This window comes from Hippoglossus hippoglossus, chromosome 19 (assembly GCF_009819705.1).
Source record: "Hippoglossus hippoglossus isolate fHipHip1 chromosome 19, fHipHip1.pri, whole genome shotgun sequence".
Taxonomy (NCBI): domain Eukaryota; kingdom Metazoa; phylum Chordata; class Actinopteri; order Pleuronectiformes; family Pleuronectidae; genus Hippoglossus; species Hippoglossus hippoglossus.
In genome coordinates this window covers 9,238,790-9,264,007 of record NC_047169.1, presented here as the reverse complement: position 1 = coordinate 9,264,007, position 25,218 = coordinate 9,238,790, and the positions used below count along the sequence as shown (strand labels likewise).

Sequence of the window (25,218 nt, the reverse complement as noted above, 5' to 3'; positions counted from 1 at the left end):
CCCGATCACTACTGAGCCGACTCAAGCTCCAAATGCGCAAGATGTCGTTGTTTGTATCTGTGATAATTTAGACTAATGTCTGAAAAGTGGGAGGAAATACAGACATGCCATCCATCATTATATACAGTCTATGGGTTATTCGTAAAACTTCCAAAAACAAAATTGTTTGATATTTCCCAAAAACAGTGGGGTATTGACAGTGTGTTCAGGACGCAGCAGGAGGAGAAATTAACCAGGGAATATTAATGTATTTATTTTATTTAGAAACTGTCTAAATAAAATACATTTTATTTTAAAACTGTTTATTTAGTGATTAATGTTTTCAGTAGAATTTTTGTGTTGAGTGAAGACTGATAATCAATCAGAACTTCCCAGAGTCCAAGGTGACATTTTCAAATTTCAGAAAATCCTCACATCTGAGAAGCTGCACTCAGATGATGCAGCTTTTCTTGATAAGAGACTCAAAAGCTTGATTGTTTGGTAAAACTGACGTCTATTCATCTTCTGTCATTGCTCATCAATTCAGCACAACATGAAGTAATCCCACAAATGCATCGTCTTTGTGCTCACACAAAACGGCAGAGATGAGGTCAACAAGGTCTCAGACTTTTAGAAAAAAGTACTAAAACTATAAAACTCTTTCAACAAGATTATGATCCATCTCATCCATTTCCACTTTTGTTTGGATGCCGGGGGTCATTCCAAATTACATCACTACGTCAAACCTTCCCTAAATTGCTCCTTCACTTCCTGCCTCTGCTCTTCTTCAAAAACATTCAGTAATGGCTTGTGGAAATGGGATTTTATTTTTTTTAAACGTCAACTGTATAAATTTATTGGAAAATATTCACACATATTTTCGTACATAAATAACACCTTGTAAATCCTGTTCTGCTCTTCACTCAGGACGGCTCTAATTTCCATGAATTATGTTCACAGAGAGACAAAAAAAGAAAGCATTAAGTGGGGTGTGCTGCCTGCTAAACTGCCTGAATCTGAAGTATTTCCAATTATGCAGGAAATCATGTTAAGGAAAAGGTTACCGTGGCTCTGTACGCCGTCCTACGAGAATGGCAGCAGTTAATGAGATTTCCTTAATTGAGTCAGCAGGGAATAGGGGCGAGGTACTCTCTTAAAACCCCCGCTAATCGGGTGTCAAGGATTCAAGACATAAAAAAACAAAACACCACTGGGCCTCTGACATACTGCGCAAAATAGTGGATGTAAATGTGAGAGCATAAATATATCAGTTCCACTATTTCATGCAACATTATCCCGAGCTTGAAGAAACGCTGCGTTCCCTTGTGTTTATTTTGTGCTGCTCAAGACTTACGGCTGAAACGGGATGAAGTGCTGCTTGTCCTCATCGTCCATTTTGCCTGTTATGATGTCGGTGACATCCATTACTGTGGGGAAAACAAAATAAAAGAGGGAGGTTAAGACATTCTCAAAGCCTGAAGCGTGCAGCGTGGCTGTGACAGAGACACAGAGAACTGCATGTTGAGGCCACATTAGTGGTACCAGCGGACCCTGCTCACGTTGGCTCCTCTTCATTGAGCACTAATTAAGGCAGAGGCAGGGTGGCGGTGGAGAAACACGGGTTAATGTCCGTTTCAGGAGAAATCAAGTCAACTCAGATATCTGGGAATGTTGTAGTTGGATACATCATGGACAGGAAGGAAGGACCTGTGGAACAAATTGCTTCAATTGATCAGTCCTTCATTCTTCACCTGTTGTGATTTAGAGATGGAGCCAATACTTGACTGGTCTCCTTACGTTACAGGCCAGAGGGATTGTTACCTATACATAGTCTCTACTTTAGTGGCACAACTAACATCACCAACTTAAATCAATCTAACTTTAGAACCATAGATTATATATTAAAATGGTAGTGGACTCTTGGTCCGGAAAGTGAAGCCAATGTGCAAGTGCCTGAAACCTCTATTTTCTCAAATGACCAGCAGAGGGCGACTTGCAAAAAGAAGTCAGTTTCTATAGAAGACGATCAACACTCGATTTATAATGTCAGTAAACATTTTCCTAGAGAGTTAATGTTCTCAATAGCTAGTTTCAAGACAAAGCACGGTATGTGTTGTGGCCAGAAGCCAAACGGCAGCTCACAAACCAATGGGTGACGTCACTCTTCAAACTAACATTTTTGTCAACGCACCTTTCTGAAACTACAGAGTCAGTATCCACATCAATCACCACCACCCAAGTAAATTCTCAACACAGTGAGGTCAACCATGTAAAGCTCTTTACTACTATGTCTCAAAAAGAGAAAACTTAAAAATCAGCCTCTCCATCATTCTGTGTAGAGCAGCAATCATCATGATGTTAAAATATGGGATCATAAATCAAGCTGTCATTTAGATTCTCTTCAAGCGGCACTAGGAAATATGACACTGAAAGAGCGATATAATTTTCTCTGTTGGACAACAATTGGCAAAGCGGTAATCTAATTAGTTGGAGAGACGGCTGGCAGCCTGCCAACGAGAGATGAATCAAACTCAAATTTTTATTTCTACTCCAGTTATACATCTTGGAATCTTAGCCAGTGTATTTATTGATCCATGCAAAGACTGGCCAAATACTCTCTTTGAAATGTGACACAAAAACAGGGGACAAGTTCTCAAAAAGCTTTGAGACAACAATCTGTGTTTTTTTTATCAGTGGAATGTCGTGTTATCAGTGTCTCTGTGTGGTCGTGCTTTACCTGCCACTCCGAAGGGTCTCCTCAGTCCTGCCGTCAGCTTCTTGGTGTTATTGTCTCGTAGCTCCATGCGTCCAACTCTGACAATCTGACACACGAAGCTGATCTTCTCCCTCTTAAGATCCTCGCTGCCTAAATCCTGAGGAGAAAAAAAAAAAGAGAAAAGATATGGAAAAAACACTAACGCAATTTCCTCAGTCACGAAACACTGATTTACAATATATATACCACACAGTAGGTGTAGCTGGTTTTAGACAATTTAATGAAGAATTGTTGCATATTATCTTTAAAAGGCTTCATCTTAGTTGGAAATTAGTTTTTGCTGGAGCAAACTTTTAACCACAAATTGCTTCAGCAGCATCTGTGATTGTGTCCACAGATTCATTTCCTGTGGGCAATACCGTCCAAAGCTAGCAAAGTGCTCCCAGTGGGTGCACGCTGACCCTTCTGCCCTTGGGCTTCCATTAGATAGAGGTGACTGCATTGGTAAATACATACAGCGAGCCTGGCTCTTTTCTGAGAGAGCTTAACAAATACAGGCTCTGCAAACAGGCTCCCACATGCCTCATAACATGGCTGAATAAACAGTGCGCTACCACAGGCAGGCGTGCAGGCGTACACACACACACACACCCACACCCACACACACACACACAGAGAGAGAGAGAGAGAGAGACACACTCACCGTGAAGACCGCCCGCAGGTTGTGGAGCTGGTCTATGTCTTTCACCAGACCTGAACTCGACCATTTCACCAGGTAGTTTTCACTGTGAGGGAGAGAAGACAGAAAAAAAACATAACTCGTCATTATAATGTGTCTCAGCAAATTCTGCACTGATCCATCAGGGGAATCAAAGCAATCAGATGAGCTGCATTAAATATAGTTTCCTTCAAAAGCTGCAGCCTGAATGTTAATCTAGAAAGAGATGCGCTTGGGAAAGAAAATCCTTGACTGATGTTGGATGCAAAAGAAACATTGGACCACTGAGCCGTTGTACACATGAAAATTTGCTGTTACAATCCTAAAACAACAGAAAATCCCTGAGCAGCCGACTGTGCTTGTTCTCATCATGTTCGTGTGTGTGTGTGTGTGTGTGTGTGTGTGTGTGTGTGTGTGTGTGTGTGTGTGTGTGTGTGTGTGTGTGTGTCAGTATGTTTGCACCACACACTGCCTATAAAGCTGGACGACTCGTTTCCACTTCCTTCCTTTGAACTAAAATTGAGCTAAAAAAAAAGGTGCTGGCATCTTGCACTTGTCACGTCTTTTGGAGCCAGAGTATGAAGAGTAGAGATCAATCGCAAGTCAGCCCGAGCTGTCAATCATGACATTTCACCGCGTTTTAATAGCATTAAAATTACTAACTCCAACCAAACTTACTGGAAAAATGACCACTTGGATATACATCAGTGTTTATGACCAATACGGTTGCCAGCCACCAGGGGGCGATCAAGATGATACGGCTTTAATTCTGCAAAGTTGTAACGTCGTCCAATTTTATATACAGTCTAAGGTTTGTAATTGTTGTGACAGTTGAAGCTTCTGGAATGTGTACGTGAGCCTCAAATATCAAACAGCAGATCCCTATCCCCTCACTGCTGACACTTAAGTCGAACACAGTCAGAAGCAATGACTTAAACTGTAGGGAAACAAATCCAAATCTATTACAAGCAAACTTGTGAGAAAGAGAGTTATTACCAAAACAAATGAAGACTTAAAGAAAGAAAGAAATGTCAGAACATCCAAGGGTTTACCTGATGAACTTGGACTCCACAGGGTCGTAGAGCGACATGAGAACCTCTGCATCCTCCCCGATCTTACACACAACATTCTTCAGAGTCACAAAGAGGGCAAACGACGGAGTGGAGGCGAACTTCGCTTGCCTGGTCAGATCAATATTCTGCTTCTGACACTGTCGGGGAGAAACAGAGGTATCACGTTCAATACCGGGCGTTCATCCATGGCTTTCTGTCAAATGCAGGTCGACTTCAGGCCTGATCAATGACATCATCCACAGCATCAGTGTGTGAAGAAAAAGATAATGTACAAAGACGTGGCCCGTGTTTAGACCTAATGTCAGCCTCTGCCTCAGCATCTTTCTGAAAATATAACAAGTTAAAAAGCAAGATTTAACAATGTCTATAAAGTCATCAGGGTCCATTATAGTTCATTCCTTAGTGGAGTCAAAAAGCTTTTACGCTCACTTCATCTGCAGGAGTGCACCTACAGTAAAAGGTGGTGTGATTGCACGATTCCCGGGTTGCCCTTCAAAAATATGCTGGGGCCACACCATTAATATTTATCACGCTGACCTGGTCACTCTCTTATTGCCCATGCATATGCAATAAAGACCCCTGGATGGAAAGGTCGCTGGAGATGAGACTGCGTAACTGCAGGGAACTCTGGCGTTTTGGCACCCCTACATGCTGCCAGCTGACATTCAGGTGAGGGACGCCACCGATACGCAGTGAAACCGACAGGGAGTCGGACTGGTCTGCTGATGGAGCAGTCAAGCATTCTTGTGATCCAGGAGAGGCTTCATTTTTAGCACTACCCTAAAGCTGGGCAAAAGCCCAAAGTCCACTCAAGAGGGAACTTTCTTTGTGACATTTTTATTACCTTCAAATGCACTTAGTCTATTAGTTTGATATTCTTATACTCTGTGCTGCTGTTACTTTTATTTTAATATAAAAACAAATCAAACCAAGCAAAATAATATAAAACTATGCAACTATTTGAATGGCTTAAATACAAAATATCTTCATTGTAGTCATGTGTAAACAATCAAATCTAGTTCTAATGAGCGTGCCTTCATCACTTATGTGAATAAATCCAATTTGAGTTAAACAGTATAGTAATGTAACAATGTGCTTGCTACTATGTGAGGCTGATGTTTGAAGGAGACACATTATGCTCATATTCAGGTTCTTAATTTTACTTTTGGGTTATTACTTGAAATGTTTTACATGCATGTTCAGAAAACACGTTACTTTCCTCATCCTCTCCATTGCTGCAGTTCCTCCTTTCAGCCTCTGTCTGAAACAATTGTTCATCACATAACATCACAATCGTGCATAGGTATCGGCCGGACTTCTGACCCCTTTCTGGAGCAGTGTTTTGTGGGGGAGCGGAGCCCCCTTTACCGCTGACTTTTTGCTTTTTAGCTTTACAGAACTTAACGTCTCGACCTTACAATGTAAAGTGACTTGAGATAATGTACATTATGATTTGGCACAATACAAATAAAATCGAATTGAACTTTTACATACACAATGAGAAAACTGAAAAAGTAAACGTGTCCTTTAACAGATATTTAATAATATAATTAGCACTGATAACCTGTGAAGTCCTGTTGGTTTTACACAAACGTGTGAGATCACGAAATTCAGTAAATAGTAAATGGACTGTATTTATACAGAACTTTCTAGACTTCCGTATCTTACCCAAGGACACTTAGGAATGCAGACTGGAGGAGTCGGGGGTCAAACAATCAACCTCTCCGTCTACTGTGCCACAGCCCACCCCCAGTTAACTGTAACCTCTAGGGACCTTCACAGCTGTACTTGAATCTATCCCTAACTTAAGAAATTTCAGTCCGGAACAAAGTGGTGGGACAACCGACCCACGCTGACATTGACAAATGTTGAATATTACTTAAGGACAGAACAGACACTTTTGTAGGGGAAAGATTTCACAGAATGAGACCAGAGAGGGGTTATTTTAAACAATTATCTCGTACACTCAGATCACACTGTGTACTTTATACTGTAATATGCTTTTAGTTATCTTTGATATACCACCTGGATAAAGACTAGAGTTTAGCTGCAGGTGGAAAAATGGTGTTTTAGAGGAAGGACTGGACCCCTCACCATCTTTACCTTCTCCTCTTGGATCCGGTCCTCGATTTGTTTGGAGGCCGCCTCGTGAGCTCTGAACAGGCTGACGGTGCTGGTGATCTCTGGGTCCAATATGTTTCCATCTTGGTCTCTAACCACCAGATCCAGATCCAGGTACCTTGCACAGAAACAGGAAGGAAGAGTGAGGGAGTGCAAGAGCCACCTTGAATGTGTAGTTGCATATGTAAAATAAGAAACAGCAGCCCACTCCCCACTGCCTCACTTTCTCCTCATATAGTTTCTCCTCATCTTCATTGTTTTCTTTCAGGACTCCCAGACTCTGTTCTACTCTTTCTTCTGTGGAGCCAGTCAACCCAGACACCGGCGTGCTGCCAACATGCAGTCAATGCAGTCAATCGCCCCATTTCTGCTTCTGCATCGGCTCAAGTAATGTCTCTACCTGGACAAAGGTTTTAAATTCCATCACAGGGGCAGAATGGAGCTTCACAATTTCCAATTGCAACTGATTTTCGAGGGCCACTGCAGACACAGCAAGGGCTGTCATTTCTTGATGGACTACAGTACGGTTAGCTGAGGCTAAATCCCTCCAGTTTTCCTCAAGCTAAGTGATGACCTGTCGCTCTCTATTGACTGTGACTGCTGACCTATTCCAACAAGAGTCGTTTGTCCAGATAGATCTGAGGATAAAGGGATATAAGCTGTGGGGAGTGAAGGACAAAAGGAAAGGAAAAAAAAGCCTCTGTAGAACATATCCTCACTTGTTGCCGTAGTCGATCTTGGAGGTCACTCTCTGTTTGAGCTCTGTGAGCTCGTCCTGTGGGAGGGTGCCGGACAGGATTTGGGAACGCCATTCGATGAGGTCGTAGATCATGTCGCGGACAGAGTTGAACATCTCGCGCTTGTCCCCCTGTCGACGGAAACAGACGCATGATTATTTGTGCAGCATAGACACAGGTTGAGTCTGGCCTGTCAGCTGGGTGAACAAAACCCCTAATTGATGTGAGCAGGTGGAATTATCTTAATTTAACAAAATTTCCTAAAAATAAACAATTTTAAAGCTATGTACATGAAAATATATGTTAGCAAAAAATCTTTTTATGTAAGTGAAGCATTATATCATATATTTATTATTAAGATGAATTAGCTTCAAATATACCAGTAATGAATGTATGTGAATATATAGTGACTATAAAATGAGTTTTGCAACACACACACGCACGCACACGCGCTAACCCTTTTACTGGGAGAGGACAGCCTGGCTTACCACGTATAAATCCCTCCATATTGTGGCCCACTCCCGCAGCGTGGTCGTAACCTCCTGAACCAGGGGCAGCTCAGTGGGAATGACCGTCTCCTTTTGCCTGCAGCAGTAATACACATTGTGTGATTCAGTGATTCTTTGTCTGGTTCCTCTCTGAACTGAGAAAGAATATTGCAGTGTTCCTGGTGTTCTTTACGGGTTATCAGAATAAAAGAAGCTGACATTTATATGCTTGTTTGGTTCCCTGGTTGCAGACACTGTGTGAGGACACTTTGGATATTTCTCAGCTTGTCAGACTCAAAGTCTTCAGGCACAACCGTCACGTACAATCAGTTCTGAAAGTCTGAGATACTTTTCCCATTCACTATAATGGGAGGATATTTAGATCCCACTGTATATTTTCCTTCCACTGTATTAAAGATGCTTCTTGTTATCTGAGTTAACTGAGATTCATTTCACCGCTTTGTTCTTTCACTTATGTCCCTACAAATTAATCTGATCCTCAAGGTTCTGAGTTGAATTCAAAGACTTTGAAAATCAGGTTAATTTTATGTTTGTGTCTTTCAAGAGAAATTAGAGGAGACAGTTGAAAACACAGAACAGTGTCAGTAGTGGAACAACAAACAAACATGTCACATCATATCAGCGGCAGATCCTTTCACTAAAACACACTCTGAGGCTGTCTACATACAATTTACACTCATTTAGCCAACCAGCTCCTTGGTAGGTCAGAAAATACATTAAAAGGTTCTCGCCATGAGGAGGTAGGACACTATATTAATTGTAATGGTTTATTTATATTATGACTGGTTGTCCCATAGGGGGCATCACAACTACCACAAATGTGGACCTGAAAACCCAGTGGAGAGAATTTGACATTTGAAATTTGTGTGCATACACTTGGGGAAAGTATTAACCAGAATCTGAAGAGCTATATTGATTGGAGAAAGTAGGTATGGTCTATGACATATTTGCTCCTAACTTAAGATGACCATGAGCAATACTGCTTTAACTCACTAGAGGCATCCTGCCCCATCTGCTCAACATTCACATCAAGTTTCAATCAAATCCGATGCTGAGGGGACAAATGGCGGAACTTGGCAGAATTGCTAAATTAATGAAATATCGCAGGGTTTGTGATGATGAAACAAGTAAGTGCTTGGACTCATTTGTCCTTTACACAGAATTAAACCACCAACAGTGAATTCTCTTGGCTTTGTCGAGCCTGAAACCTGCTTGTTGCAGGGTCAAAACTTTAATTTTGGATGATTGAGCGCAAACTGTCACTTGGAGCTACAGTTTTCCGATTCGATTTTCTAGTTGTCGTCAGCCAACATTGCAAATCGAAAGTATAGAAGTACTGACCCGCTGCCCTCGACGGTGGCCTCTTTCAGGTGTATATAGCAAGCAGGAAATACGCCCTGGAAGAGGAAGAGATAACAATAGAGACACCGCAATGGCATAATTGAGGCAGAAGTTGTACAGTTGATAAACAGAAGCTATGAAGAGTAAGCATTAAGTAAAAATATGAAAGTGTTAGAACTGTTGTTTTATGAGCTACTCACCTTTTTGGACTTTCTCCTCAGCCTATGCCCTCTGTACCAGTCTGAGAACAACATTGGGTCAAATGTAAGTTGTTTTTCACGACACTAAAAACTCAATAAGACCTGCATTACTTTTTAACAAAGTTGGTTATTTTTTGTATTTAATTTAGAATAAGGAATAACATTAAAGTTGCTCAACTGAATATATAAACAACACCTGGCAATATATACGGGTGTGGGGTTTCTAATGCTTTGATTTACAGGAATACACCTCCATAATCACTTCTGCATATACATACATTATATCATTTTACTGAGCGTGTGAACAAAAATATGACGAAAACAAAAGAGTTTGTATTGATGACGGTAAAATAATATTCAACAGTTGCATGTCAGCTCTGACCACACATGTCATCAACAACCCTGTTCTCACCTTCATACGTCTCAAGTATGTGCACTGTGTCTCCAATCTGCAGCGACAGCTCCTCCTCTCCCCGGGCATCATAGTTATAGATTGCTGTAGAGAGATGACAGAGGACAATATAAGCGGAGGAGATATTAAAGGGGGAGGAAAAAGGCAATAAAGCATTTGGCTCCCTTGTGGCGCTAATTGTGTGCCAGTGCAAAGTGTAGTAGAGGCATCACACATCCACAGGATGTCCACCCACACTGTCTGACACAGTAATGGTTGGGCCCGGCACCATTGATGCTGTGATATCAACACATTCTGTCACCCACTGCAAAAGGAACCTAAATGGATGGGAGAACGCCAAAACAACAATAATGGCAGCAGAAAGGAGACAGAGGACGTTGACAAAAGAGATGGAGAAAAATATTGTAGTGTTTCCTGGTGTCCTTAGGTGTTATTAGAAAGAAAAAAAACGCTGACATGAAGATGCTTGCTTGGTTTTCTAGTCCCTGCTACAAAAGTATTTTCGAGTGTTCTGACATGTTAAATAAAAGTTGGAAAAAGGATAAGTGTGTTGCCATGTGGAATACAACCTGTCACTTGGGTGGGATGAATAAAATTTGGCAGCGACGAAGTGAAATGTGGATAAATCTGACACGTTTTGCATTATATTTATACACTATATTACTGGAGACTCATTCCTTGGGCCTTTATTTCCACCAAATTTCATCAGAATCGGTTTAGAAGCTATTCTGTTGACAGACAAACAAACGCAGCAAACAAATGGGGTAAAAATAACATTTATCTCACTGGCAAAAACAGTCTGTTCTCCAAGTGGCCGGTGATTCAAGAGCCAACACGTGCAGCATCTCGCAGCTCATGTCAGAGCTACATCAGCACGTCAAGGTCGTGCAGGAACGACAATACAATCTTGACACTTGTTCCCTCGTTCTGGGAAGGGTGAACAACATGTTGCTGTCAAACCAGCCATGACCGACACCTGTCTTTGAGAAATGCCACACACACACAAGCCTATATACAACCTATACACCGACAGCATGACAAGTGGCTGCGGAGACAGAGGTGTTTGTGTTGAGAGGCAACCAGTGAGGAGATACGTGTGTGTGTGTGTGTGTGTGTGTGTGTGTGTGTGTGTGTGTGTGTGTGTGTGTGTGTGTGTGTGTGTGTGTGTGTGTGTGTGTGTGTGTGTGTGTGTGTGTGTGTGTCCTGCTGAGGCAATGCATGTAGGACCATTTCAGCAGAGGTTTCGAAAGGTGAATGACAGCTTAATTAAATAAAAGGCCTCGCTGCAGGCACTGAAACCTTTGCAGTATTCTGATGGTTCATCAAATGAGCCACCATTTTCTCCCATGATCACATAAGAGGAGCTTATTATATTTCATTAACACATCAGTGGGTTGGTTTTTTTTTATCGTTTAGCTCTCAAGTTGTAATAATGGACAATTATCTGGAACAAAGCACTTCTGTTTTTGTCGCTTTTGCCACCGTGGTGACACCTTTTTATGTATTCTCCTGCCACAGACTGAATTACAGCGTGACTCTCCTCTAACAGATTGCCTGGAAGTCAGTGAAGTCAAATAACTTTTTCAAAGTTCTACTTTCTTTTGTGATTTTTGCTACTCGTCAGAAAAAGTAAAAACAAGGTCAGTGTCATCATTACTGATTCCTCAAAGACATCAGTTAACTGAGGACAAAACAAGAACAAAAACAAGAGGGAGACACAAAGGCTCCTCGGATGGAAGAGTTCAGTGTGTGTCTGCTTCAGAGGATATCACACAATCTTGTAACAGTGAATAATGAGCCATCAGGGCAACATACGGCGACTCATACAAAGAGCCCACAGAGGCACATGTCAATCAGTGTAAAAAAAAAGACTAGAATTACCGCCCTGCACAAGAATACTAGGTTACCGTGACTTTGACCTATGATGACCAAATTTTAATCAGTTCATCTTTGAGTCCAAGGGAACACTTGTAAAACATTTTTAAAGGATTCCCTCAAGGCGTTCTTGAGATATCATGTTCACAACAAACATGCGTACGAAAACGGACGGTCAGACGAAAAACATTGTCTCAGGCCACAGGACGTCGTGGAGGCATAAAGAATAAAAAAAATTGTAATTTCTAAATAGAAAATGTATCTAATAACATTGGAAAACCAGTCAGCAGTTAATTCGATTCTCATTGACAACTTAAAAAATAGCAATGTGTGATATTCAGCATGTAAAGCATAAGTCCGCCAGCCACTTCACCACTGGGCCTAAAATGCTCCGAGCAGCCTGTTTCATTCACCACTGGGTCGTTTTGTTATCAAAGTGTATGTGCATATACACGTGTGTGTCCACAATGCATTTTCTGATCCCCCCCGAAACAATCCAACGTGCCCAGAGAATCCACCAGAACACACGCCACGGGCTGACAATTGAACAAAGACCCCAGGAAATGAATTCAGTCATACCACACTGAGACACAAAAGGTACCTACAGGGGGAGAAAGCAACAAAACAATCAAATAGGGGGAGGTGGGATTAATCTGTGGGCAGCCATTAGAGAGCAGCAGAGTCGCTGTACAGCAGGACGCGCTCAATTAAACTGTCATTAAGAGAAGCCCAGAAAAGCCTATAAAGGCTATAAAGCCATCAACCACTGCATCTGTGTTTGTTTGGCATCGGGTCAAAGGTTCCAGCTGATTCAGCATGTTTTCTAAATGGTAGGTGCTGAGAGAGAGAGAGAGAGCGGCCCGGACAGACAGTTCTGATTGAGACATAAAGCTTCATAATTCATCAGAAAATGAAAAATATAAACGGCCTCTGTGATCGCTGCCAATAACGCAAGGTTTCATTTCAAACTAATGGGAGCTCAGAGAACCGCAGAAATTCTCGCCGGGCGAGAGGTGCAATTACGAAATGAACACAAAAACGTTGACTCGTGAAGATGCTGACTAAATGACACCCATCAAACAAAACCCCGACATGTGAGGGGATGATGGTGCAGTGTATCACAAGAACCAGAGTGGTCTGGTCACTCGGGGGTTGAATGACAGTTATGATTACTCATAAAGCTGAATTTGCATACCCAAGACTCAACCGATGTTAATTAGGGACCAGCGAGGGACACAAAATCCATCAGAGGAAGAAGACAAAAGAGGATGAGGAAGTGGACCATCCTCCCTGGAGTGTGGCATGGAAACGGGATAAACAGCGCCATTATGTGCCAAGAGCTCATTACCACTCGTAACCTCTTGCATAAGGTTGTGCAAACTCTGGGAACATTATCATCAGAGGAAACGAGTGAGGAATCTGATTACAGACTATTCCACTCAGCCAGTGCACGACTACGCCCTCTCCACAATTATAAGCAGCCTCATCTAAACACTGGACTGATTGTAATTCTACACTTTGGGCTCACTAATAATCTGCACTAATTCACACCGAGTATAACATATCATTACACTCAGATGAGAAAACAGAACGCTGATAAAGGAGGGGGTGGGGAAAAGGGAGGAAAGGCAAGTGCATGGAAATTGCTCACTGGAAAGAGACTGAGCCTCTTGATGTTTTGTATGAATTCTCCCGTAGGCTGTGAGCCCGCACAGAGAGCCAGCCAGGAAATCCCTGATGAGAGGATTCTCCAGGAGGAGAAGGCAGAGCGAAGCATGAGGCAACTCTCAGCCAGACAGGCAGAAAATCCTGTGATGTCTCAAAGCAGGTAGATGACAAGTGCCCTGTCCAGCCACAACATCCCGTCTCTGCAGAGACTGGGACTAAGGACAGGACTCCAACGTATCACTGTTGGTAAATTTACCCCCAGAGTCCACACAGATTTTAACTAAGAATTATTTTTTATTTCTCTCATGAAACAAAAATATCAAAAGGCACCACTTCACTACCTGATTAGCATAATTGCTACGTTTTGTAAAAAGTTCCAAATGGTTTTTCGAGTTGTGCTCCGGAAACAAAAGAACAACGGTTCAATGGATAGACATACTGATCACTATATCCCCCCCGCAAAGAGGTGGATTACTGAGTTTTTCTATTAATGTAAATCCTGGTAGCCTTGTGCAGTGCCATCAAGTCTAATATAATGTTGGATCTAGAGCTCAAAGGATCGATCAGTCATTTCCTCGATTACTCAACAGAAACAAAAGTAATCTGTAACTATCTGAAAAGTCATTTGTCAAGGAAGGAACAATGGACAAAACGGCCCAAGCAGCTCAATATGACACAGCCAGGAAAAGACTGGGATTTCTACCACATTGAGGGAAAGACAAAGAATTGTGCGCTGTAATATACAGTAATACAGAGAAAGGGAATATGAATTTAAAACAGAGCTTAACGTGAATGAGGAGGCGTTCAATAAGAAAACAGAACACCCTTTTCCAGGCATCAGCACTGAATAGAGGATGCTTATTACACTCCAGCTGCACTATGGATCTCTTAAGTGAGACGCAGGAGTCAGCAGAGGAGGGTCACACACACACACACACACACACACACACACACACACACACACACACACACACACACACACACACACACACACACACACACACACACACACACACACACACACACACACACACACACACACACACACACACACACACACACACAGTATTAATGACTAACCCGGGGTGAATGATGAAGAGATCTGCTCGTAAAGTGATATATCCATTTCTACTTTAAAGCATAAGACTACCCAGCATATAGTTATATATCAAATGCATTTCAAGTATACCACATAAGAACATAGAGCACTCTCATTTTGAAGGATCACCTCACTGCACTGTAGAGCAGAGTGGGAAAAATTCAACTTCCTGGAAGACATGTAATAATATCCAAAGTCTCCTTTAGGACTTTAAAATGTTGACTGGTGCTGTAAAGGTAGTTGTATGTGTTAATTTTATGGAGGACAGGACTGGACGACAACTGCATGGAATCATCCTGGTGTGGTCATTAGTACCGGACAAATGTGAGCTGAATGAGCCGCTGTTGCAGGTGTTCGCTGTGTTTTCTCGCTGATCCCTGCTGGTGGGGAGACGGAGCTGGCTGCAGCGAGCTCTGCTGCAGAGCTGACAGGTTTTCTACGGGGATCTGCCATGTGCGGTTAGGATAACGGGAGGAACATCGGCCCTGCAGGGGGGGCATCTCTGTTCTGTCTGTGGACTCTAACCAATTCCTCTGTCGCAAACCCTCCATGCTGACAAACACTAAAACAAACTTAAAGAAAACATCGTGCTTTCCTTCAGTAACAGTTGTTGAATGAATTTCCTATCTCAAAAACATACGTATACATCCTTTTTAGTATCAGGGACGGGAATTCAGTTGGTTGCAATCTGCACTCTCACCTTTAGAGGCCACTACATCCTGCTCACTGGTCCTTTAACATGTTCATCCATTATTAACATTCAAATCAGCTTATGAAGCCTAGTCAGCCATAAGGATTTGTTTTTACTGTGAAAGCTTTTGACCACTTCAATTTCGCTCAGATAACTGACACCAGCTAGTACATCAAAATAGCACATCCTCTCAGTTGAGAAGCTACAAACTGTTAAGTTTGATAAAAGACTTCAACAAATGATTGATTGATTATTAAAATTACTGACAATACTATCCAAACCATTCTGGAATGGCTGATACTCTCTCACACACACTCACACACACACACACGCTGGCTTGTGTGTGATGCTGGAGGTGGTGAGTGAGTCAAGGCTGCCAATTCCTCATTTGAATGCGAGTACAAATCCCATTAGCAGAGGGTAACTATGAATAAACTCTTGCATAAACAACACTCAGATGTCCCTGTAGCACAATAGTTGGCCAGACTACAGGTAAATACAAAAGTACCAGTAATAATAAGAATGTTGGGAGTAGTCAAGCTTGTAGGACGGGATTTTTTTAAGGGAGTCAAAGTACAGTTCAAGGAGTAGGAAATTACAATAATCCCTACTTTCATTCATTATTTTCTACTCTTGAGAAATGAAGATCATTTCAAGCACTAAAAGAAATAAGAGCTTCTAAGTATGTTATTAAAATATGATGTAGGCCACTGGGGTTTGCTGATGTATTGCAATACGTCCCGTCACATTTCTAAGTCCGACGCATGCACAGTGAAAAGACAATCAGCGGTACAGCATGTTTGTCACATTCAAATGGAGAAAGAGCTTTGTCTGGGACGTACAAGGCAGCGAAAACATGATAATTAATTTAAAGTCCCTATCTAATAGGGTTTACTAAGAGGTTTAGGCGTTCAGACGGAAGCCTGATGGTTCTTATTTAGTGGCAAACGCAGACAGTGAACCCGGGATTGTGAAATAGCAACAAAATCACCCTCTTTCCTCTTAAACCAATTATATACAACAGCCTTTTAGCTTTATCTGCAGCTGGAAAGCGGAGATAATGCTCCTGTAATTAACCTGAAATTAATACGACAGCAGCTGCTCCGCGAGAGAGGAAAGCCCCAGGTCTCTCTCTCACTCTCAGGACCAGATTTCTCCTCCCTCTCACTGGAAACGAGCAGGAAATGTCACTTGAGATATTACCGTATCACAATAGATGGGGGGGGGGGCCTCTGGCCTTCCAGTCAACCAGACGGAAATACTACTGCTTTTCAGGGCTGCAGGAAGGTTAACAATACCTCATTTAAAATAAAAAGGTACGTAGAAACAGAACACTGCGAAAGTATAATGGCGTACGGCAGAGGAAGGGAGCAGGTTTGGAGAAAGAAATAAGATGAAGGAACAAGCAGTTAACAGCTCTGGATGCCAACAGCAGTAATACCTTTTGGCACAACTTCCTGCCATGCGCTCAGGTCCAACACAGGCCTTGGGGTGCAATCTAACGCAGGCGGATAACTCTGCTTCCATTGCCACTGCGGAGCCAAGTTATTCCTTTAATTGAAAATCATCTTCCCAATACAACAGGGAGAGAGGGCAGAACCTAGCTTATTACACAGCACCGAGCAAAGCTGTTCACAGAGATCTCCTCACACACGGGGGTCTCTGGTGTGGTTTCTTTTTTTTGTTTTTTGTGGTGGTGGTGGTGCATGAGCATCTCCACTGGCTCTGCAGAGAAAACCTGTCTGCACTTTGCACATTCAGCTCATGAGCTCGTAGAATGAATGAGGGCCTTGTGACACACTTTTCATCTATGACTCATCGATCCGACAGGCGGATAATTCAAAAGTAATCTTGAAAATAATATTCAAGACTCGGGTAAGGACGGGATTGACCTTTTACTCCGATTTCACCCCCAGTGATATAAGTGCTTGCATCTTTTATTCAACAGGTCACAGGGTTATGTATTTGTTCTGTCAATACACCAATACACAGCATGTGGAAAAGTAGCTAATTATTCCCGACCCCGTGTTACATCACTTGTGATACGAATGCTAATGAGTGTATAATTAGCTTCAAATATTTGAAGAAACTCTGCAATTGACTCTAAGTTTACTCCTTGATGGCCCTTAGTTAAACATGTGACTTCACTAATGATGATGAAGCACTTGACCTCCATCAGGTGCAGCACCTCATAGTGCACGTGGAGCAAAACAAACATACGCAACAATACAAACCCAGGGGACATGTTCTTCATGCTGAGATTACCTATGCCATGTGTTTGTCTGTTAGTTAGCAGGATGAGGGAAAAACTTCAGGATGATTTTCTACGAAATACTTTAAAGGGGACATAGCATGCCCATTTTACCACAAGTTGATATGGTTCCTTGGGGTCTTAATGAAATGTCTGTAACATACTTTGGTCAAAATACCACAAGGATCATTTAAAACAGCACCCTTTTTACCCTGTATAAAACAGCCCTCCACAGAGTGACCTGTTTTGAGTGCCTGTTCCTTTAAATGCTAATGAGCCAGCTCCCCCCTCCCCCCTCTCCCCCCATGATTTTAAACGATATAAATTACATATTTTATATGATATAAATTATCAAATATGCATCCCATACTTTGTATTCCCCTTCTGTTGTCCTGGAGTTTTAATTTTCCCAATCACATAATTAAATGTCCCCCTCTGCCCATCCACTACAAGCACACAAGCAGACAGACAGAGAGAGAAAGAGAGGGGTGGGGGGGGGTATGAAGACCATCATTTACCCCCGAACCCCGACATTCAACGGGTACAACAACAAGCGGAGAAAGCAGAATCGCGGGCTGACCTTATATATACAGTCTATGGGGCAGCGCAGCGCCGTTCTCAAGCGCGCAGCCGCCTGGCTGTTCACACGGGACGAGCATTTCTCCGCGCTGGTCAGCCCCATAGACTGTATATATAAGGTCAGCCCGCGATTCTGCTTTCTCCGCTTGTTGTTGTACCCGTTGAATGTCGGGGTTCGGGGGTTACAGTAGCGCTGAACACTGCGGAAGTCTTCCACACTGCTGGCTATGTGGCGCTGACACAAATTCCAGCTCACGCACGGGAGAGCGAGCGGTCGCTCCCGAGCAGCTGCTGCAGCCTCCCAGTCCCAACGATCCAGACAAATGCCACATGTGAGTGAATCGCGGGCTGACCAGCGGAGAAATGCTCGTCCCGTGTGAACAGCCCGGCTGCGTGCTTGGGAACGGCGCTGCGCTGCCTCGCAGCCTCGCTGCCTCCGGTGTAAACCCGGAAGTAACGAGTGTGGGGGGACGGGGGGGTGGGGGTGGGGGGATGAGGTGGGGGGTGGGCCAAGACCATGTAGGGAGACTTCCAGTTCCTTGTTACGACACAATACCCAGGAAGCGCAATCGAGTCGCTCAAGCATGACGTTTCTGACTTAGAGGAACTATAACAAAACGCGCGAGTGTTTTTTCCCCAGAGTTTTTGGGTTGGTAGACATGCCAGATACCCACATTAACCTGTAGAAGCACTAACAAAGTGGAATTTGCATGCTATGTCCCCTTTAAAAGGATGTGGTATACATCAAGAGAGAACACGTCAAATTTTGGTGTGGATCCGTATCAGTGGGCAGACACAGGACTTTTTTCCCCCACTTTCTATAACATTTCATTTCAACATTTTAAAGAAGGTTATGTTTACAGGAGGGATAACCCCAGAACTTGGTGGAAGGATATATTAAAGGTCAAGGAGGAGCTCAAAGGGATTTTCTTTGATTTCTCAGAGAATTCATGGGAGGGGACTGATATCTATAAGTGTGTGCAATTTGGTGCTGATCCAAATAAAAAAACCCGGATCTAGTGAATGTAAATGTGGTTTCATGAAGGGACTGTTGGGCCTTGGCGGACATATTGATTCTAGTTTCTAATCATGAAGCAGACGTCCCACTGTCAGTGATGAGAGAGCAATATGCCGTCAGCGCTCTTAAATGTACCACAGAAAAGATCAGGGGGATCAGTAATAAAAAGGTTGGCCTGCAGTCACACACCGTCAACATGAAACTGTCAAACAGTTTTTAAAAAAAAAGGTCAAAGGCATTCTTCAGAGTTCATAAGACAACTGATAAATGAGCAGAGCAGCAGAGAGTGCAACAGAAACACTTGTATCCAGAGAGTTTCTTATGAGTAATGTATACCTGCTCTACTTCACATCATGCACACCTCGGAAATTTTCTGTTAAATTCCTGGAACCGATGAAGACAGTTAACTTCCACTGAACTTGGTTTAATCATCCAGAGAAAAAAGAAAAAAGATTGAACCCTTCATTTGGCCTTAACACCCTCAACTGTTGAAATGAACCACCACTCTGCACTTTCCCCGAGATTGCAAAAAAAAAAAAAGGTACTTTTTGAAAAGATTATGTGCACTGTACCAGCCACTGACAACATCTTTACTTGGCCTCTTGAATTGCCTATTAAATAAGTGGACCTTGGGCATATTGCATTCCCAAAGCAAAGCAGCATGAACCTAACCATGAAATGACAGAGATAAATTTGCTGGGAGGTCTTCTTAGAATCACAAAAGGACCTGGAATCCACAAAGTAACAGCGTAATCATTTGATCTACTGTAAATCTGCAAAAGCTTTACGCGTTTAAGCGTTTGATGCAATAACAGGAAAGGTATTTTTAACTTACACTTCTGACATGTAAAAAAAAGCATGACTGCGCAGTTCTGCTGATAAAATTTGTACATGTACAACCATCAATAATTATATAGTTGGGCCAAATCATGGTCCACATCCAGAATAAAATGCAGAATACACAAAATTGAAGATTTCAAATATATTTTTCACATAATTAATTAAATAATCATTTAAAAAGTTTAATGGTTCCAGGCCTCCACTTCATTACATCATGTGATGATTCATCAAAGTATTGTAACTTGCTTAGATGAGTTCTTGCCAAGCAGGTTGTCCATCTTAATGTACAGTCCATGTCTTCAACCCACATGTGTCACTGTGGCCCAGTCATGATCAAAGTTAGATAAAAGTAGGATAACAGCCCTGAGATTACAGACATTTGGAGAAATGGTTAAGGTATAAAATATAATGGCCAGATGAAAATTCATTTCATGTCTCCACAATCTCTGTCTTCTTTTTTAAGAAAAGGAGACTGAGGAGTCAGCTACAGTGGTGAGACAACTTCATCTAAATCACTAAAGGTCGATCACAGAGTAGAGCTGCCACTCACTGAAATTCAAAACTGCCTCCAGGGCCCACCAGCATCGGCGCTGCAAGGCTTTGACTTTATCAAGTATTTAGCCTACACACACGCACGCACACGCACATGCGCACACGCCAGGCTCCTGAAAGGCAGTCTCTAGCTGCACGTGGCAATACCAAGCCCATCTGTAATGACTGACACCTCCATTACAAGAGACCCATGAGACATTTACAGATGAAAAACCCAACGTTAATATGGACTGCAGCTGATATTATTGCTGACATTTTTGTAACCTGAATAGCCTCGGAGATGTTGAGCTCTAATGTTTTCTGCTATGTGTGAATCAAAGCATTTCGGATTAAAAGACTAAAAAACCAATACAGTATAATGACTGGAGAACATAACTGTGGGGAAGTTTGCTCAGGCAAAAGTAAATATGTTGAGAGTGGAGAAAGTGCTCCAGCTCATGAGACTTAATAACAGCTTGCATGTTGATGCCATTGGCACTGTGAAGTTATGCATACACCTCAAGTTATACCTGCCAAAAGCGTATAGCTAGATTCTGTCTTCTGAGGTATTTGAGAAGCGAGTCGGGTTCTTTTGGCCCATGCTTGACCCACGCTGTTAGACAGGTCATCCAGTGTGAGCTCACCCACGAGCAGCCTGGCACTGCCTCGGCTCAGCTGCAAGCTCATCACTACAGAGTACGAATAAAGCCTCGGCCAAAGCAGCCAGCTAGAGGGTTGTTAAGAAAGCTCAATACAGAGTCAGTTGGCAGCCTTGTCTTCACTGTCAATTCTTTCATTGAACTTTGTGTCCACAAAGCAATTATGCCGTTTATCCCGTCTTTACCTTGTGTCGCCAATGATCTAAAGAAAGCAGTGTCTTAAAAGAACAAGTCACATTTAAAAATGTATTGATACCTTGCAAGCAAATAAAGGACCAATAGTGACCAATAGGAAGGAGGAAATCATGTTTGGATTAGCACTGCGCTGCATATGTCGGTAATTCTACCAGTGTTTGAAAGTGGATCACTTGTACAACCTGTGCAATAATCATTGAAGAATAAAATATTATAGTTTTAGAAATACTGTGTGTAATTAACTGTAATTGAAAAACATCAGAGTCATTGCTTGACATTATGTGACTATTGATGAGGCCATTATCCGATATTTAAACTGATCACAAGTAGAGGTGAAACGGTAAGAAAATTTCATTTCTCAAATCGAGTGACCAAATTCATCATCATAAAATGTTTAAAAAGGTACCAACCCACACTAAAATCATTTCATTATTATTACATTCATTACATTATTTGTATTCACTCACTCACTCTAATTTCTGGGTTGCATTAGTATGCAATGTCCCTGTGCACAACTTGAATAAATACAAATGAGTTAGAGGACAGTGACAGTGATTGCAATGAGCTCAACAATAAATTATTGTACAGGAGTCTAGTGTTGTTGGAACACTTTAATGACCAATTTGACAACAGTCACAACTTAAATGAATAAAATGTGTCGGTCGGGCGGCTAAACTACACAATGTGTTGTGTTTAATGGATGAATCGAGTCTGCAGATAAACGTGTAGTGTTCTTACACTGAAAGTGTCGGTTTACATTACTGATAAGCTCTTAAACAAACTGTGATATTTCCCCCCCATCCTGAAATCCAGTGATCCATTGAGCTAAAGTGAAGTTGTCTTGCCATCAAAGCTGTAAAACATAGAGTGGAGCAACCTGGGTGCACGTACAATTCGTTAATAGACAATACAAAAAACTGCAGGTTTAAAGACAAGTGCAATACTCATAAAGTGCAATGGTTTAACCATCTAAATTATGTAATAATATGTCTACATCAGTGACCTTTGATTCACATTGAGATGCTACACACCATTAGCCATCTGTCAAACTAGCATAAGCGGCACAGCAGGACTCCTTTCAGACAATGCACAAGCTGCTGCGTCCACAATCAATACTGAGCGAGCTGCAGACCGTCTGCCTGGGCAGGCGAGCAAAGGGGGCGACGCACATCAGTCACTCACACACACACACACACACACACACACACACACACACACACACACACACACACACACACACACACACACACACACACACACACACACACACACACACACACACACACACACACACACACACACACACACACACACACACACACAGTGTGTGTGTCCTTTCTACTTCCCGTCCCATTTTCTTTGACAAACTGCCAAGAAGGAACATCCCCGTTCACCTTTCACTCCAAGAATGCGATGTCAAGTCAAACTGTGTCACTGTCTCCCGTCATTACAGAGACACCAACTGTATTTAGAGGAACTGAGCAGCAATGACTCTCTTCATTTTTTCAATGAGGCAAGTGAGATGTGGTTTTTGTTGTCCTGCCACTGATATGGTACAAACTTACTCAACTTAAGTTAACGTTTGGTCTTTGATAGAGATGTTCCGATACCGTTTTTCACTTCCCATTACTAAATCCACTACCTGGACTTTGCATATCGGCCAATATTGTGTGCCTATCCAATACCAGTGCATTTAAACAATCACTTGTACAACATACTTAAACAGCTGTTTGTATGCTAAGAACCCTGTATGGAAGCAATGCTCTTCAGAGGCAACACCATAACGACAAACAGCAGAGGCCATAAATGAGAACCAAACAAGATGGTACAAGTGGTAATTTCACAGGATGCTGACTAATTTCTGATTTATAGCTTTTAGCGCTTTCTAGATTTACTTCCTCCTCGTCATTGAACCGGCTCCATGTTGTGTGTTGAAATCATGGTAACAAATACCTGTTGAACTGCACTACAATTTGCAGTCAAGAGAAAAAAATCTTACATTTCACCTGTAAGTACTGTATATACACAAGGTGAACTTGTTAACAACTGCTTCAGTCCGCCTCCCAAAAAAACATTTAGACGACAGCAACATTTAAAACAAGACGTAGACGTGTTCCAACTTCTGTGGCGAGCCAAGAAGGAGCAGTGTGGAACCACTTAGCTATGGACTGATTAAATAGGCCAGCTGTCATTTGTCTTAGCCACCATCGCGCAGCAAGCTTCTGGGAGCTGTACTATTAGAATTGCCTCACCAAGCAGCGCAGCACATAGTTAATATATAATTCCCTTTCAGAATGAATAATAGCAAAGTCGTACTGACCTCCAAAAAGACAGAAGAGGAGGATGACGGGCAAACTTTTGTTTCAGATGATGTGACGGTGTCTAATGAGTAAAACAATGAAAAGTAAATGATGTTTGTTGCAGCTACCAAATAATTAAGGGTTAGGGTTCAAGTGCAAATACTTGAATTGGTCACACACATATTGGTCACCCCGCCCAAAAGGAGGCTGTGCGAGACAAGAAAACATATGCACAATATAGTATATGAACATTATATTTGATTTATATTTATGGCGAAAACACAGACCAGAAATGTTGTTACTCAACAGCATCTACTTCCAAGAATCGGGTGCCTTGTTCTAAAACTTTCCTTTTCATAGTTATTCAAAACAAACCTGAGACGAGGCGTTTTCCGAATGAAACACAATGAAAACTAAAAATTTAATCCATGAGCGGTTAGAAAGGAACGACTCAAATTTCACTCGACCATATTTCACACCAGACAGTTTTAACAGTTTAGGAGAAGGGTAATATACGAGGTGGGGAATTTAAAACACATGGTTAGAATTTATGTGGTAACCGAGACTGTGTTTTAATTGCAACCATATTTGTTAGCGTTCGGCACTTGTGAGTAGGAGATGGTTTTCTCGGGTGCAGGGCGGGGGCTTCACAAATTACTTGTGGCCTCAGTGAAGAGACAGAGCGACTGCGACTGTATTTACTGCTCCCAATGTGTCACTCACCGCTAACCTGTTCCAAATGAGAGCAGTCTCGGGTTGTCAGTCCTGATGTCCTGCCACACACCGGTTTAGAAATAGGATTTCATGGCCACAGAGTGACAAACGTTTAAAGCCAGGGCGTACGGGGTGGGTGTTCAACTGTCTCCTTAGATATGCTGCCAGTCTGAGATCTGACCAACAGGAAGTTATTTCCTAGTTGGCCAAAACCTGCAACTGTGCACTGGAGTTAAAAAAGTAAATATTATCCAAATGAATTTTGCACAATCATAGTATTTTCTATTTTGTGAGCTAGTATTATGTGAGATTACTTAAGGCAAGATTGCAGAGGGTGTCATCAAGGGATGGAAAACATTTCTCATGACACCACAGGCTCTCAAAGGAAATGTTGCGCTGCACAGCAATGTGTGGATCCAGTAAATAATCCTGTTGCTTCGTGTTTCCTGGTTTGCTTTCTAGAACCGCAACCCTCTGAAGACTCTCTCAAGGAACAACAGTATCTCAATGAAACTGAATTAATGAGACAACACTTGAAATGAGCATCAAAAAGTATCTCTGGTGACTTCCTCACAGGACCGGGAGACAGCTAAAAAAAAAACATCTCCCTGAGGCCCCGTTAAATCGTTTTTGAGATGCCACAAGAATAACCAGGCTTTCAAAGTCCTGATCCCTTTGATTTATGCCAGGCCGGCTGGTATTTGACAAGAAAAGAACTGTGTAATGAAATTTGCTTACGGTCATGAGTGTTATGATTTTAGCATTTCTTTGACTAATTTCATCCCTCCTTCTGTTCAATGCGAGAATGGGTCAAAGAATGAAGTCAGGCCCCAGGGCCCAAACATCTCGACTCCCATTTAGAATTTGCAAAACAGTTGTTTGTTGTGTATGTGATTGCCTCATGAATGTGGATGTATTCAGTCAATTTAGCACATCAGCTGAGCTAAACCCAGGCTGATAGGAGGCATTCTGAACATACCAGGGGAACTGAA

At 42.2% G+C, this 25,218-nt stretch overlaps 1 protein-coding gene across 4 annotated transcripts in view; it reads right to left on the bottom strand.

The window, feature by feature from the left end:
• Positions 1-25,218, bottom strand: part of dock1 (dedicator of cytokinesis 1) — a 172,045-nt gene that overhangs the window by 142,937 nt on the left and 3,890 nt on the right. For 2 of the 4 annotated variants that reach the window (XM_034569988.1, XM_034569986.1), the window contains exons 2-11: positions 9,807-9,890; positions 9,395-9,435; positions 9,195-9,250; positions 7,833-7,929; positions 7,327-7,475; positions 6,590-6,725; positions 4,466-4,623; positions 3,399-3,480; positions 2,717-2,852; positions 1,334-1,406 (exon numbers count right to left, since the gene is read on the bottom strand). In XM_034569988.1, coding sequence (XP_034425879.1) covers positions 1,334-1,406; positions 2,717-2,852; positions 3,399-3,480; positions 4,466-4,623; positions 6,590-6,725; positions 7,327-7,475; positions 7,833-7,929; positions 9,195-9,250; positions 9,395-9,435; positions 9,807-9,890 — 1,012 coding nt within the window. Of the gene's footprint in view, positions 1-1,333; positions 1,407-2,716; positions 2,853-3,398; positions 3,481-4,465; positions 4,624-6,580; positions 6,726-7,326; positions 7,476-7,832; positions 7,930-9,194; positions 9,251-9,394; positions 9,436-9,806; positions 9,891-25,218 lie in introns of all 4 variants that reach the window. The other 2 variants (XM_034569985.1, XM_034569987.1) reach the window with 1 other exon arrangement.